The 14,687-nt window shown below is 36.5% G+C and overlaps 2 protein-coding genes and 1 long non-coding RNA gene across 7 annotated transcripts in view; 1 reads left to right on the top strand and 2 right to left on the bottom strand.

The window, feature by feature from the left end:
* The window catches only part of LOC107744625 (uncharacterized), an 11,306-nt gene extending 9,936 nt beyond the window's left edge, over positions 1 to 1,370 (bottom strand). For both annotated transcript variants that reach the window (XR_001640503.1, XR_001640504.1), the window contains exons 1-2: positions 1,291 to 1,370; positions 700 to 808 (exon numbers count right to left, since the gene is read on the bottom strand). This is a non-coding gene — a long non-coding RNA (uncharacterized LOC107744625). The remainder of the gene's footprint in view (positions 1 to 699; positions 809 to 1,290) is intronic.
* Positions 1,371 to 4,268: 2,898 nt separating this feature from the next.
* Positions 4,269 to 10,601, top strand: LOC107744623 (RING finger and transmembrane domain-containing protein 1). 4 transcript variants are annotated; one of them, XM_016558413.1, is made up of 9 exons: positions 4,269 to 4,493; positions 7,767 to 8,206; positions 8,300 to 8,376; positions 8,845 to 8,945; positions 9,100 to 9,253; positions 9,344 to 9,502; positions 9,591 to 9,656; positions 9,806 to 9,907; positions 10,127 to 10,601. In XM_016558413.1, exons 1-9 carry the CDS (start codon positions 4,390 to 4,392, stop codon positions 10,259 to 10,261), a joined length of 1,338 nt encoding a protein of 445 aa, XP_016413899.1. In that variant the 5' UTR covers positions 4,269 to 4,389; the 3' UTR covers positions 10,262 to 10,601. The 4 variants fall into 4 exon arrangements, with proteins under 4 accessions (XP_016413899.1, XP_016413900.1, XP_016413903.1 ...); XM_016558414.1 differs by lacking the exon at positions 4,269 to 4,493 and adding an exon at positions 4,694 to 4,982; XM_016558417.1 differs by lacking the exon at positions 4,269 to 4,493 and adding an exon at positions 6,981 to 7,378.
* Positions 10,602 to 10,688: 87 nt separating this feature from the next.
* LOC107744622 (ribosomal protein S6 kinase beta-1-like) overlaps positions 10,689 to 14,687 on the bottom strand; it is an 18,305-nt gene continuing 14,306 nt past the window's right edge. The window contains exon 15 of the mRNA XM_016558412.1: positions 10,689 to 14,443. Coding sequence (XP_016413898.1) covers positions 14,182 to 14,443 — 262 coding nt within the window. The 3' untranslated portion in view covers positions 10,689 to 14,181. The remainder of the gene's footprint in view (positions 14,444 to 14,687) is intronic.

The following is a 14,687-nucleotide window of genomic DNA, read 5'->3' as shown; positions in this document are numbered from 1 at the left end:
TTTTTTTTTTTTTTTGCCTGTGCCTCTCAGCTGAACAGGTGATGTAACAATTGTTATTATTAGTTCATGTCTAGCTTACATCAATGAATTCGATTAGTTTTACAAAACATTATGCATATGGTCCAATGTATTTTGTCTTTACAGCCTGAAAAAAAAATACAATTTTTAAACATAAAAATTGAAATGAAATAATTAGATCTTAAAAATGTTATAGTGTAAAAAGCATTAAAAGCAGATTGTTTGAACCGAAAAATTTACAACTCTCTCTCAAAAAAACCCCTCAAAATATATATACAAAAATCACTCACAGATCACACACACATTATGTAATCTTTCCGAATTTATCACTGGACTTTTCTCTTATTAACAATATAGAAATTTCCTCAGTCAGGCCTTTGTTCAAATCACTCGTTGCTATGAAGCGCCATCTGCTGTTAGTACAAGGACTATACTCTTTCAGAGGAGTTTGTTTTTAAACTGATATGCAGTATACATTAAAAGTCAAATAGATCGTTTATGAGTTCATATTATATTTGTATTGAAATAAGACTGGAAGGAGAGACAGAGATATAAAAAAATGAGAGAGAGGGAGTTTGTCTGTCACTCCTCACTATATCCACATCCTACTCTTGATATGTCCATTCATATCTGACAGGTAGCAATTTATGTGTCAAGTTAAGCTCTATGAGCTAGGCTTACTGTATTCAGACGTCAACTTCCAGCCTCCGTGTTGAGTAACATGATTACATGGTAGTGAAGGAGAGGGGGTGACCTCATTAACCTTGTTTTGGGCTTGACTCCTTGATGACTGGTGCAAAGAAAGAAAGAGTGAGATCATCTGAAGCCAGATATTATGCAACTCTTTACAGAATTTCTGCAGGTTTTATGAAGCTAAATTTGAGATTTTTTTAAAAAGTTAAAAAAAAATTATAAATTAAAAGAAAAATCAAGGAATGAATACTAGAATGAAATAACTTTTACTGTATCTTCTGATCACACAGCAAAAGTGATATTCTTCCTCAGTATTTTTGTCTTGTTTTCCAGTGCATATGCCTAAAGATTCTTAAAGCAAGACACTGAGGAAGAATTCATATTTTGCAATGCATGAAACATTTAATGCCATGACTTTATCTGCTTTGATTTTAAGGATTTAAATTGTGGGAGGTCGAATATAAACTTTTGAAACATCCTTTTAAGGCCAGAAAAACCCTGTGTTTAGGGGAAACATCATTTCAGTTTAGTAGATATTACTGTTTAATTCAGTACAGTATATCACAGAGAAATATTTACCTTAAAACAAACTGTTGGTATTTCTAGTGCCAGAAAATAGCAGAGGATAGATTCCCCTCAGTTTATATTGAATAAGCAGCCCCTGCAAAACAAGACACACTCCCAGCTCAGTCACATTATCATCATTCAAATGTACAAGGCACTTACGTCCATTCCTCCACAAATTAAGCTGCATTATCCTAAAGCATCATTTAACATGCTCAGTTACACAGAATGACCCATAGGAGGCTGTTATGGGGTTTTCAATTACATGATTATATCCTTGTCTGGACACAGTGTCTGTGTAAAGTACAGTCTAGGTTAGATGTGATTAGACTGTTCAGTGTTTACTAACCTTTGTGTGTAGATGTGAATGTCTCAATGTCATTAATAATGGCATATGATTGCATCAAATTTTTAAATTAAAATAAAGAATTTAGCTTGACATGTCACCTTTTTGCAAAATCAGATATGAAGACTTCTACATGAATAAAAATGTTTAATACACAGCGTGATCCAAAAGTAAAAAAAAAAAAAAACACTACTGAAAATGTTTAAATAAAAAGTACTTCTTTTTTAATCGAAGTGTTTAAATTACATGCTATATTATCCGTCCGAACAGAAGAATTAACCCACATTTCTAGATTGTGGTGTTTTTTTCTTCCTTTTAAAATTCTACTTTCTGGGTTAAAACTGGATTTCCAATCTCACATATTCAATATAGTCTCCAACTTTTGGACCCCACTGTATAGTTTCATGGAAAAAATTGAAGGGAAAATTGATCCAATTCTCCTGTAACACAGAGGTCATGTCTAGAGGTCAGGTCAAGTATTTAAAGGAATATACCTGTTTCAATACAAGTCAAGCTCAATCCACAGCATTTATGGCATAATGTTGACTACACACACACACACACACACACACACACACATATATATATATATATATATATATAAGCATCACATTTCTGCTTTTAAATACTCCAAAAAATCAAATTCCATTACATGTGCCTCACCATTTTTACTTCTTTTACTTTTTTTACAAGTTGAAAAAAGTTCAGACAGTTTAAATTAATTTTCACCTTTATGCCACAAATGCTGTAAATGACACTTAACTTGTGTTGATTTTTAACCACTGTAAAATTAATTTAATTTAGGCTTATTTAGTACTTACGAAAGCAGCAACTGTCACAAAGACCTACACTGAGCAACAACAAAATGACTGTTGCAAGACAACCTGAAAAAGAGTGGGAAAGACTATAGCCCATAAGGGCAAAATAGTAGAAAGTTTTGAAGGGTTAACATCAGGGCCTAGCATTTTTGGGGGCCCTAAGCAGACTTTCAAAAGAGGGCCCCCATCCCCTAACGTACACATCCTACACTGCCAACTTATTGTAAAGCAATGTTATTTTCAATATGTCTATATAGTTATTAATTTTTATTTCAGTTTTTATGTTTTTAGAACATCAACATCAACATAAACTAAATGAAAATGAGAAATGTTGCCTTGTCAACTAGCTAAAATAAAATAAGTTCAATTTTTTGTATTTTATTTCAGTTAACATTTATTTTATTTAAATTTTTAGTTTTAGTTTACTATATTAACCCTGTTGTAAAAATTTACTAAATTGTCAGTATCTTTTAATGCATAAATATGAAGATATATCTACTTATATATTAAACACTTATTACTTATAATAAATACTTTTAACCATTTTTAACTATTTAAAAGTTTAACCATTGCTTTCAGAAAAATATATGAAAATTTTGTGAGACTAATGCTTTAATAAAGCAAGACCTGGGTTATGAAAATTAAAGTGTAAAAAAATGTTTGAATAAAAATATGGCATATTTAAGTATTTGGTGTTATTTTTTAAAATATTTTTTAATGCTTTATTGTCAACAAATATCATGTATAATAGCACATCCCACTGTATAATATGAAAACAAAAATGTTTTTTAAATATTGTCAACAATAAAAAACTTCACATTATTCCAAAAATGCTGGGTATGTTGGCAGGACCAAAACATATGAGTAATTGTTTCAGTGGAACATTCACAGAAAGAGCATTTAAAATCAATATCATTTTTACATTTTTGTTGAAATTCTTTTAAATTTATATGAGATTTCCTTAACCTTATTTGTTAGGAGGGATTTTTGCGGTAATAACCAAACTAGAGTCAAATTTACATTATTAAAGAGATTGCTCCAGTAGAAAATAACAGAGTACTTGGTGTTATTTGATAAACACCAGAGCCGTTGAGAAACAGAGTTGCAACACTCCCATAGGCTTCCATAAGAACTGAGGAATGCGGAAGTAAAGCGTGTCATGGAGCAGCCAATAGTTCCAAACAACCAAAAGTTCCAGCACTGAAGCTCATTTATTTCAGTGCTTTTTTTTTATTTTATTTTTTTTTTACATTTTAACACATTAGTTGACCTCTCAGAAATTTGGCCAGTAGTGGTATTTGATGAAACATGTTATATTTAATGTTTATCGTTAGATAATAGACACACACACAAAAAAAATGAACAAAAAGGAATAGAAAGTTGAGCTGGCGCAGTGCTGCTATGTGTGCAGGGGTAACCATGGTAATGGCTGTATTTCTGCTGTTACTAAAGTGCCACTTCCTGTCAAAGAATGAACTTGCATTTTTATTCAGCCCGTCTGCTGCTTTTGTTCAGATCAAAGAGAAAATCTGACTGAACATTTACGTGGCAAAACTTAACTGGTCGATGGAAAATAAGCTAATGTGCGCTCTAAAAACTAAACTATTCGGATAATACGATGTCTAGAATTATTCGCATATTTTGAAGTGCCAACAATAACAATACCGTTCATGTTCCTGTCTGAACCCTGACACGGGGCCCTATGTAACAGCTTTTATCGCTTATTGGCACTGCTTGTTCACATTTGGAGCAGGCAGACAGGCACCATTGGGTCAAGTGGCGTGGACATGAGTGGGAGTGTTTAGATTGGCTGGACTTTGATTTGCTAATGTAGACATGGTCCTCAGAGGCAGGTTCTCTGTAGGCTAGGGAGGAAAGGGTAGGCTTGTATATTATGATTCAAAAGTTAAAGCAGTGGGACTCGGCCAGGTCAGCAAAACAATCCAGCTGATGTTTCGACAGTGGAAAAAAGAAACAGATAACAATCACTGGGATGAGGGCACCTTGAGACATTATCAACCAACCAGAACATTAACAACAAAACCTGAATTCAGGTGAGTTAAAGGGTTGCTTGCACCAACAATACAGTACATCAAAGAGCCTCTCAGTGTCCATTCACTTTCCTTATAAGGAAAAAGACGCAAAGGAAAGGTGATTGACACGTTCTGTCATTGTGCTTAACATCTTATTTTGTTTTCCCAAAAAAAAAAGCAATACGGGGTTGGAACAACATGAGGGTAAGTAAATAAATTTTTTTCGTTGAACTGAGTTTATCGCTAAATGGGGCTTTTATTTTGAAAGCAAGAGCAAGCCTTATTGCGGACTTTCATTTTGCTTTCCAGCAGAGCCACAGGTTCCTTTAGTAGGTCAGACCAGATGGCTCCCGGAACAATAATGTCAAGCTGAAACTAAACTCCTTTAGCCGATGAGCTGTTTTGATTATTATCCCGTTGAGTAATTTTGTTTTGATCGTTCAAACACCACCATAGCCTTTAGAATGGAGATCGATGATTTATCATGAGACCCCGCGCGCAGTATGACAGGTATTTATTTATTTATGAATACCTTTACTCTAAGCATTTTCAGGGCTTTCATAAAAAACATCAAGAATCTTAGATATAACCGTTAGAGATTATATATTATCCATCATTTAATGCAGTTATGGCTATCGAATATGGTCTGACTAACCCTAAAGTTTAGGTCAGTTCATATGTTACATTATGCACTTTAATAATCATGTAAACATGTGTAACTAAGAATTATCATACTACCAAGACTGCTGTTGTTTCGATCGGGAGCGCCGCAAGGATTTCCATTTTGGGTGGGCCATAAAAAGTTGGGGGTGGCCATAATTTTACAGTGGAGTAGTAGTGATAATATTACATACAGTACGATGATTTTTACGTTAGCGCAAGAATAAGGTAATGACGCTATATATATATATATATATATATATCACAGATTTGAGCTGGGAATCATGTGTATGTAAAAATTTTGGGTGGCAACTGTTTCGGAATACTGTATAATAGGCACGAAGCAGGTGTCGATATTCACAACAGCATGAATATAATAGTGACTTAATATTTTATAAAAAAAAAAATTATAAAACCGTTCTAGAAGTAATTAAAATAAGTAACTTACGTTTCAGACATTTAAAAAAAAAAAGGCAGTTTATATATTTCTTCTGTCCCAACAATGTTGGTTGCAAACGCCACCGCATCGAGCTTTACGTCTCCAATAGTGATGGAAGAAACGAACCATTTCGAAGCTTCGATTAAATTGAACCAATTGCTTCGCAAAAATGATTCACTGTTTCGAAGCGCTGGAAACACCACACGCTGGTGACGCCTGCTGGTCAAAACTGTGTAAATACAACAATAACTCAGACCAAAACATGCATAAAAACAGCTTTTCCAAACCCAATGAAAACGCTTTCTTGAAAATATAATATATTAATTGCAATCAAAATAATAAAATACCATTAAAAATGAAGTGTCTGTATAATAGGCCTATTATTAATTTGCAAGGGCTTCTTTTGTTTGTTTTATGGAGAGCTTGTCTAAACAGGCCAGTAAGAGACTATTAACTACTACTCATCCTTTTAATTACACAAATGTCTCATTAAAATGTCTACAAATTGATCCGAGATCGTATAACCATAGATGCTGATGCAGTGGTTCGCCGCTGCGGGGCGATCTCAGTGAACTCGCATGATTCACGGGTTCACAGAGATCATCGCCCCCCTAATGCCGAGTTCACACTGCACGATTTTCAAAGACGACGCATCACTGTTGGTTTCACACTGAACCACTATCTGGGGTAGCATTCAGTTGCTGCTGTGTTCACATTGCACGATGGAACGACGACAGGAGGTTACACACTGCATGACTTCACAATAGGAAGAATCGCCGACAGCTCTGTCTGGTGCAGGGTTGCCAGGTTTTCGCTACAAAACCCGCCCAATTACTACTCAAAACTAGCCACAATAGGAAGAATCACCGACAGCTCTATCTGTTGCAGGGTTGCCAGGTTTTCGCTACAAAACCGGCCCAATTACTACTCAAAACTAGCCTGAAAATAGCCCAATTGCTTTCGAGGGTGTCCCCCAGTAAAAATCGGATTGGGGGGTTAATTAAAAAAAATTTTTGTGGGGTTCTCCTGGTACAATTCACATTCCAGGGCCTAAATATCACGTTATTGGGGTCGCTTCAACCTGCTGACATAAAAAACAACCGGCGGCAATCGCGGATTTGGCAACACTGGTCCGCAAACTATGTTTCATATAACTCCACCCCGAACTTCCTGCTGCCCTGTATCTTGGTCTCTCATTGGCTGTAGGTCATCGCCAATGTGTTTTTCAATCAGAACTCATTTCACACAGCGTGATTGTGAATCGCCGACAGCTCCATATATTTAGCATGCCAAATATTTCGCGGCGTCGGCGACGTGTCGGTGATTCCCTCAGATCGTGTCTTTGATATTTCACACTGCTTGATTGTCACTTTACAAACTTTCACCGTTTTAATTGCTTTTTGTTTCATAGAAAATCATATAGTATCAATATAATGCTCCATTTCCTTCCTAAAAGAAAAAAAGCAAGTTTTTTTTGCAGGAGAACTTACATTTGTGAATATGAAATTTTGCATGTAAAAAATAAGATTTATCATGTAAACGTGACTGTGTTTTTCTCTGCTATTCTCTAAGACACCAAATAATACATATTTCCAAAACAAAACAAAATGACTGTCAATATTTTGTAGGTTTCAAAGCTTCATGAAGCAGTTTCAAAAGCGGCCATCACTAGTCTCCAAGCAAGGCGCGGACTGGATCACTGGAGCGGGGCGACAACGGCCCCCATTTTTATAGTTCCACTCCGGGTTATTTATTTCACACTCCCTGCTTGCTAATGAGAGAAACCCACTCTGAGCAGTGTTGCCAAGTACGCGGTTTTCCCGCGGAATTGGGCTACTTTAAGACTGTTGTTTGGGTTGTTTTTCATGTCTGCGGGTTGAAGCGACTCCAATAACATGATATTTATCCCCTGGAATGCGAATTATAGCAGGGGAACCCCGCCAAAAAAACGTGTATTTTACCCCCTGGAACAAGATTTTTAACTGGGGACCCCCTCGAAACGCCATTGGGCTAGTTTTAGGTAGCAATTGGGCAGGTTTTCTTGTAAAAACCTGGCAACCCTGACTCTGAGCGATAATGAAGCTGGGAAAAATGTATTTCTTACTACTTGATAATAAAACACCTTTCTATTTACATGGAGTTGGCCTGTTTTATGTTTGTCTTCTGATGTACTGATTTGGTTTATTTTTCAACAGAGGAATATATAGCGAGTCCAGAAGAGCGTTTAAACTGAGGGATTCACCTGATCCGATGCAAACCGATCCCAGCCCGCAGGGAGGGAACGGGCTGACATTAACCCTGCAGCCGGAGCTGCTCGCCCGAATGCCTGGAGCTGGAAGTTCCAGCGTGCCGGAAACAGACGAGGATGTCCGGGTTCCTATAGGCAGCTCACCGGGGTCCACAAGTGGACGTGGCGCGACCTCGCGGAGGCTGAGAGCAGCGAGCCACAGCCACTCCCATCCTCACGGACACACGCACAGCCACGAGCACGAGTCGGACAGCGGCGAGGCTGACCTGGAATCCGGAGAATCCAGCAGCTCATTATCGGAGCTGCGCTACCTCCTGCGCTGGCTCAAGAAAAGTCTTCCTTTCATAGTTATTCTCTGTGCGAAACTAGTCATCCAGCATGCCCTGGGTACGTGTTAGTGAGAACAGCTGTTTATGCAGTGCTTATGATGTGTAAAGTGCATGTCCCCTGTCACACTTCTGTGTTGTTGTTTTTCTGTAGGTCTGGCTGTTGCAGTGGGTTTGTTTACCACTTTTATGTACGTCAACAAAAGCATTCAAACGCAAGTCTTTCTCCACGTAAGTCCACCATATTATTTCGTATTTAACATGGAAGCTAAAGATCAGTGCTTGTAAGTTCTTTAGTATGGTTATGGGTATATATTTTTGGGGTCATTAAGATTTTAATTTTAGTTAATACTCTATCCCACAATGAATTTGCATTAAATTGATCAGAAGTGACAGTAAATATATTTATGTTTCAAAATATTTCTATTTTAAATAAATGCTGTAACTTGAGAAATGCTTCTTACAGTACTGTGCAAAAGTCGTAGGCCATTAGTATTTTAACCAACAACAACAAAAAAATGGTTTTAAGCCAGTTAGATGGCAGGAGCAGATCTCTGTGTTGAGCACTGGCTGTTGTCAGACTCCTTGTGCATACAAAAATGATTATTACAATTAATGGCAACATTTATGTATGTATGTAAAAATAATATATATTGAACTAAATAATCTGAAGGATCATTTGTTTTCTCCTGTGTAAAGGACCGAAGGACAAAGTTGCATTGTGCCTGGCTCTTGCTTTTCCTCACATCCTCCAGTCTCCTTGTGTTCTACACTTTTCACACTCAGTCACTTTATCGCTGGTAAGTGCTTTACATTGTATCACCAAACCTCACTTCACCACAAACTGTAATGTACTAGGTTTAGTGTAATAAATCAACTAAATGACCTAATCTCCACTAAATGACAAATACATACCATTGGCTCTCTCTTACTTTTTCTTGTTTCATCCCTCAGCCTCATTTTTGCCAACGCTATAATAGATTCGCAGAACTTTTGGGAGGTTTTATGGTGCGTCGGTGTGACTAACTTCATTTTGAAGTTTTTCTTCATGGGGCTCAAGTGTCTAATTCTCCTCATCCCCTCCCCGCTCATGACATACCGGCGAAGGGTGAGCATGATTCCTAACATTAATTAATTAATTTGCCGTTTTGAATCAAAGTGAACGTTAGATTCACCGTATCCATCCTGCTTTCCATAGGGTCAGTGGTACATGCTCATAGAAGAGGTGGGTCAGTTGTATCAGGTGATCGCTCCTGTCCCGCTTTGGTTCCGCTATCTGGTCAGCTACAATGAGATGGACACCTCAGTGGGTCTGACTCTGGGAATCCTGCTAGCCTTGCTCTACCTCATAATGAAGGTGCGCACAATCATTACAATAAGCTACTGTTTGAAACTAATACATTACTAGGACACATCAATCTGATCTTATTATGTTTCTTTTTTAGCTTTTGGCCTTGTATGGACTGTCAGGATCATTGCAAAAAACATTACGGACTTTTTTTAGTTCCGAGGTACAAAAGATTGCTTTTTACCTGTCCTGTGCTGCTCTCCTTATTCTGAAATATTTGTTGGGTAATCTGTAAGACAAATAGTGAAATTATACAGAAATGTCTTGTTTTCCATATATGCTGTAAAATGTTGTTCCTACCTGTCTGTAAAGGTGAACGGAGCTCCAGCCAGTCCTGCTCAGGTTAGAGAGGCAGGTGACATTTGTCCGATCTGTCAGGCTGATTTTAAGCAGCCTCGGTTCCTCGTGTGTCAGGTGAGAATGTGGTCCTTGAGTTTGACCTCCGATGTCAACCCCCCTTAACCTCCACATTCCCAGACTAAACCACAATGCTTCTTGAAGGCAAAATTAATTTTTTTTAATTAAGCTCAGCCCACATGAAAAAGACAAAATAGCAAATACAAAGTAGTAATACACAATGTCACATAATGCATGTGCATAAATGTCAACTATTTACTGTTTGATTGTCTCTAGCATATCTTCTGTGAGGAGTGCATCGCCCAGTGGCTTAACCAGGAGAGGACCTGCCCCCTGTGCCGCACTGTCATCACAGACAAGGTGCATAAGTGGAAAGATGGTGCAACATCAGCTTATTTTCAAATCTACTGAAATCTCACTGAAAGGATGGAGACACAGTGTTGTGACCAGCAGTGGATCCACAGAATATGAATTGTTTTCTCCTCTCAAACATCTCCGTTGAGCAAACAGCACTTGTTATAAGACAAAAGGCTCTAGAAAAAGCTCCAGTTTGAGTTTTTTTAATATATATATATATAGATATCTTGTCAAAAGGACAAGTGCAGCTCTTGTATTCTTATTATTATTACTATTATTTTGCATGTGGAGCTCCCATATTTTTTTAGTGTTTATAATTTATATTCCTCTATGTGTTCTTGCAATATTACTAATTACCTTCTGGGTGTAAGCAGAAAAATACAGTGGAGACAAATAGATTTCTTCATATTGTATTTGTGGAGAAAACACTAACAAATAACATAGCAGAAATTAATTTCTTGACTCCCTAAATGTATTTTTTTTTTAATGGTTTCATTTTTCATAGATACTGGTCTTTTTTATCCAGTCAGATACTGTGGTTTTTGTAACTGAACTTTTCTTAAACACTTTTATGAATCCAATCATAAGGAGTTTTGAAAAATTCTGGATTTTGCGTTCCAGTATTCTGGTTTCTTTAGTAATAATCTGAATGTGAGGTAATTGCACATGAACTACTGATTTATCAAATGATGTAGCATTAGAATTTTGGAACCATGTGATTTTTGTGACTGAACAACATACAATGGCTTTTGAATTATTAAAATGTTACTGTACCTGCTAAATGCATTTGTAATTCAGGCCCTTCACAGATACATGGTATTTTTCTAATCATGTTGCACTTACATTGTAATAAACCAAAGCTTTGAAGAAGAAATATCTATTTTAGTACCATCATACAGTATGCAGTTATAATTGTATTTTTATCCAGTATATTTGACCAAATACATTTTTAAAACCTTTAAAAAGTGTCACTGAAATTCTTTTTCCAGTAAAGGCAGGGTTGCTTGGTAAATGCTCAAATTCAACTTTGTTGATTTTGTAGAATTCACTAGAGGTTAAATTAAAATGAATTTTAAAATAAACACAAGCAATCACAAAACACCAGATCTGAAACAAATCGCATTTAATTCTGTACTTTATATCCATTCATTTTTAAAACCAAACGTGCCACTGTCTAATAAACACAGCATTTCAAGCATTTAAAATGCAAAATAAATCCTCATCTGCATCTCAATTCTTTTCACAGGCATTTTCGTTTCACTTTAGAATCAGGAAGTTTCAGAATTAGTTCCAATTCTAATGTAATGGAGTACTACAGATTTTCTAAATTAGGTTCAGGTCAACTTTTTCGAAATCGCAATTACACACCACATTATATTTTTTATAAGGAACATATAATAAAGATTTTTAAAAAACGCACACAAAAAAAAACAGACCATTAACACTTGGCACCAAGTTATGTCTTAATATTCCAACATGACTGCAAGAATCAGTGGAAGATGGTTTGAGAGGTTTTAAACCCAGTCTAGTGATTATATGAACTGGGCTCATGGTCAATATCCAACTCATCAGACAGACACAAGTGATACATTAAAGCCATTTATGCCACATTACAGACCCCTCTCTCTCAGACATCATTGCATAGAATAAATGGTCAATATTTGTCTATGCGAAGGCAAAATTCACATATGAAGCCATTACGGGCTGTTAACCGCCACGGCACAGCAGGCTGTTGTTTATCAGTAGGCACTGTATCTGACAGCTTAAGATATTCACAATCATGCTTCCTGTGCATAGTGAGTACAGCCAATTATTAGCTTGATGGAAGCTGCTGAAAAGTCCAGACAGTTCAATCAGAGCAATGGCCTCCTAATGTCCAACCACGATTACAATCTACATTACGGAAATTAGAGTTTGAGGATTGAGGTTAACATCACATTCAATCAGTCAGTTACAATGTCACAACAGAACAATGTTCTCAAGCAGAAAACAAGCCTATTTTACATTCCCATGGGAAAAAAGTGTGCCATTTAGAAATTGTTTAAATGTGGTCACACAGACGCAATCGCAGCCTCACACGCAGACGTTCATTGATAACAATAACACAGTACTACGAGGACAGGAATGCCTGTGAAACACAATACATGAAACCACCTGTGATGACTAAATAACCCCTGCTTACAGACAGCAAATGTTAACAAGATGCAGATTCAGTGTTCACCAGTTGGAGTCACAGCATCATACTTATTGTATCTATAAGAACTATTATACAAGGAAAGAGCACCAATATTCATGAAGAATCATGTCTATGTACAACAATGAAAAAAATACTGATTTTTGTTTATTTTTTATTTTATTTTATACTTTATTACTCTTCCATCATCTTCTTTTCCCTTAACTACATCCAAGCTTATTTAATCAAAATTCAATAGAACGATACATAATCCAGTGGTTTTCCCCTCATCTGGTGCACAGTGCACATCCTGAAAACATGCTTAAAATCCCAACATTTTTAATGTCCTTGATATTAATAAAATTACTTTGACCCCAACACCATTATAGAAAGAAGTACTAAATAATAAAAATTAAAGGGGTTTGGCATGTCTTTGTGTTCATGTAACTAATCAGGCTAAATCCAGAACAGCATTCTTGACTATAAATAATAAATAATTTGCATAGTTTAGAAAACTACATGGCACCTGAAAAATAAATAGGTTAAAAAAAATAAAAATAAAAAAAAGTAATCAATGATAGGGGAAGTGTTAAGGAAACTATTTCAAAACTCGTCTTGCTGTCTAGGGTGAAAAGTAAAATTAAATAAACATTCTGTTTAAAATCAATAGTTTTCACAGATGGTTGACAGCAGTATTAATGGCATTTGTGGATGTGGCTTACAAATAAGTAACTTTACTTTGGATTAAGAGGATTTAAACAGTTTTATTTAGTAATCTAATATTTGTAATATTCTTTGGTCAGACAGTTTGGTTTGAAAAATAAAAACAGTGATTTGATACCCAGAACGCAGGTAGATTCATACCTGAATGTATGAATATTAAATGTAATCAAGAACAAACCAAAACAAGAGAATAATTTCATGAATCATCTAATACTGTCTTATGAACTTACAGCAAATGAACTAACACGAAAGAAAAAAAATCAGCTTATATTTTTTACTTCATAGTTTATCATTAGTAAGTTAGGCTACAACGACTGTAGATCTCCAAGTGCCCTACATCGTGATTCTAGGGATCCTAACAACTGTTGATGAATTAGGAATCAAATATATATCATAAATCAGACAGATTCCTCAAGAATGCAGACCTGAATCTTCTCTCGCCATTTTAAAAGGCAATCCACCCAACAATTAAAATTCTGTCATCATTTACCCTCATGTTGTTCCAAACCTGGATGACTTTCTGTTCTTCTGTGAAACACAAAAGAAATTTTGAAGCATAATTCAACTGTTTTTGTCCACATAATGAAGGTCAATCGGTCTAAAACAACAAAACGCTGAGAAAATCATCTTTCGTGTTCCACAGAAAAAAGAAAGCAAGTTATACAGGTTTGGAATGACATAAGGGTGAGTACATGACAGAATTTATTTTATTTTTTTATCCATTTAAATACTGTTAGAGCTATCCCAACATCATACAGTCAAGCAAAACACAATAAGTGACTCAAACTTCAAATATACAACAGAAGACACAATGAATTCTCCCTCACGTTTTGCATGAGCATGGCATATAAAAGATAAACTGTGAAATTCATGCTCAGAGTCGCCTAAAGTGCAAGGTGGTCTCTCTTTTTCATAGCAAGCAGCAGACCAACTCACCATGGTGCAAGTAGAGAGAGGACAAGCTCTGCATGCTTGCAAGTACACTAATGCTGCAAGTGTTTAAGTGACAGAAACTGGGTGCAGAAAGGCCTTTTGGGTCATTTGATAAATTCCTAAAGTACAAAACTTAAGACGTTCATCAATGATTCATCCTCCGATTCTTGGGTCTCCTGCCGCCCGCTGGGTGAGCTGGTTTCATGAAGGACCCCGTGTTGGATCCCAGTGGTTTTTTGATGGGGAGAGGGGCTGACACCTCCATGTTGCTGCTAATGTCCATCTGCTCCACATTAGACACCTCCATGGGCGTATCAGTGGGCGGCAGGAGAGAGGAGGTGGTTGTGGGCACTTCTGGGAAGGGTGGACCCCGAGACCAACCGTCTTCCCCTTCAGCCTTCATAGGGCTGGAAAACGCAAGTATGGCATCATGGGTTATGGATCTCGATTCATGTTAAGTTACAAATGCAAAACCAGGATAAACATGACATGTTACAGCATGTACACAACCTTGGACTTGAAAAAAGCCCAAATAAATTAAATCATTGTCATTCCCTACAAAATCACAGGGCTGGGAATCAACACACATTTCAATTAGTTAGTGTATATGTACACACACACACACACACATATATATATATATACACACAT

The sequence above is a fragment of the Sinocyclocheilus rhinocerous genome, unplaced genomic scaffold (assembly GCF_001515625.1).
Source record: "Sinocyclocheilus rhinocerous isolate Xijiao unplaced genomic scaffold, SAMN03320098_v1.1 scaffold767, whole genome shotgun sequence".
NCBI lineage: Eukaryota > Metazoa > Chordata > Actinopteri > Cypriniformes > Cyprinidae > Sinocyclocheilus > Sinocyclocheilus rhinocerous.
The sequence above is the reverse complement of the archived record's forward strand: the minus strand, read 5'-3'. Positions and strand labels throughout refer to the sequence as shown.

What these genes read in the sequence shown, in the direction of transcription:
- LOC107744623 (XM_016558413.1), top strand. Translation starts at nt 4,390, where the DNA reads ATGTTTCGACAGTGGAAAAAAGAAACAGATAACAATCACTGGGATGAG. An exon ending in ACTCAGTCACTTTATCGCTG is followed by an intron (nt 8,946 to 9,099) that starts GTAAGTGCTTTA and finishes TTCATCCCTCAG; the next exon opens with CCTCATTTTTGCCAACGCTA. An exon ending in GGACTTTTTTTAGTTCCGAG is followed by an intron (nt 9,657 to 9,805) that starts GTACAAAAGATT and finishes CTGTCTGTAAAG; the next exon opens with GTGAACGGAGCTCCAGCCAG.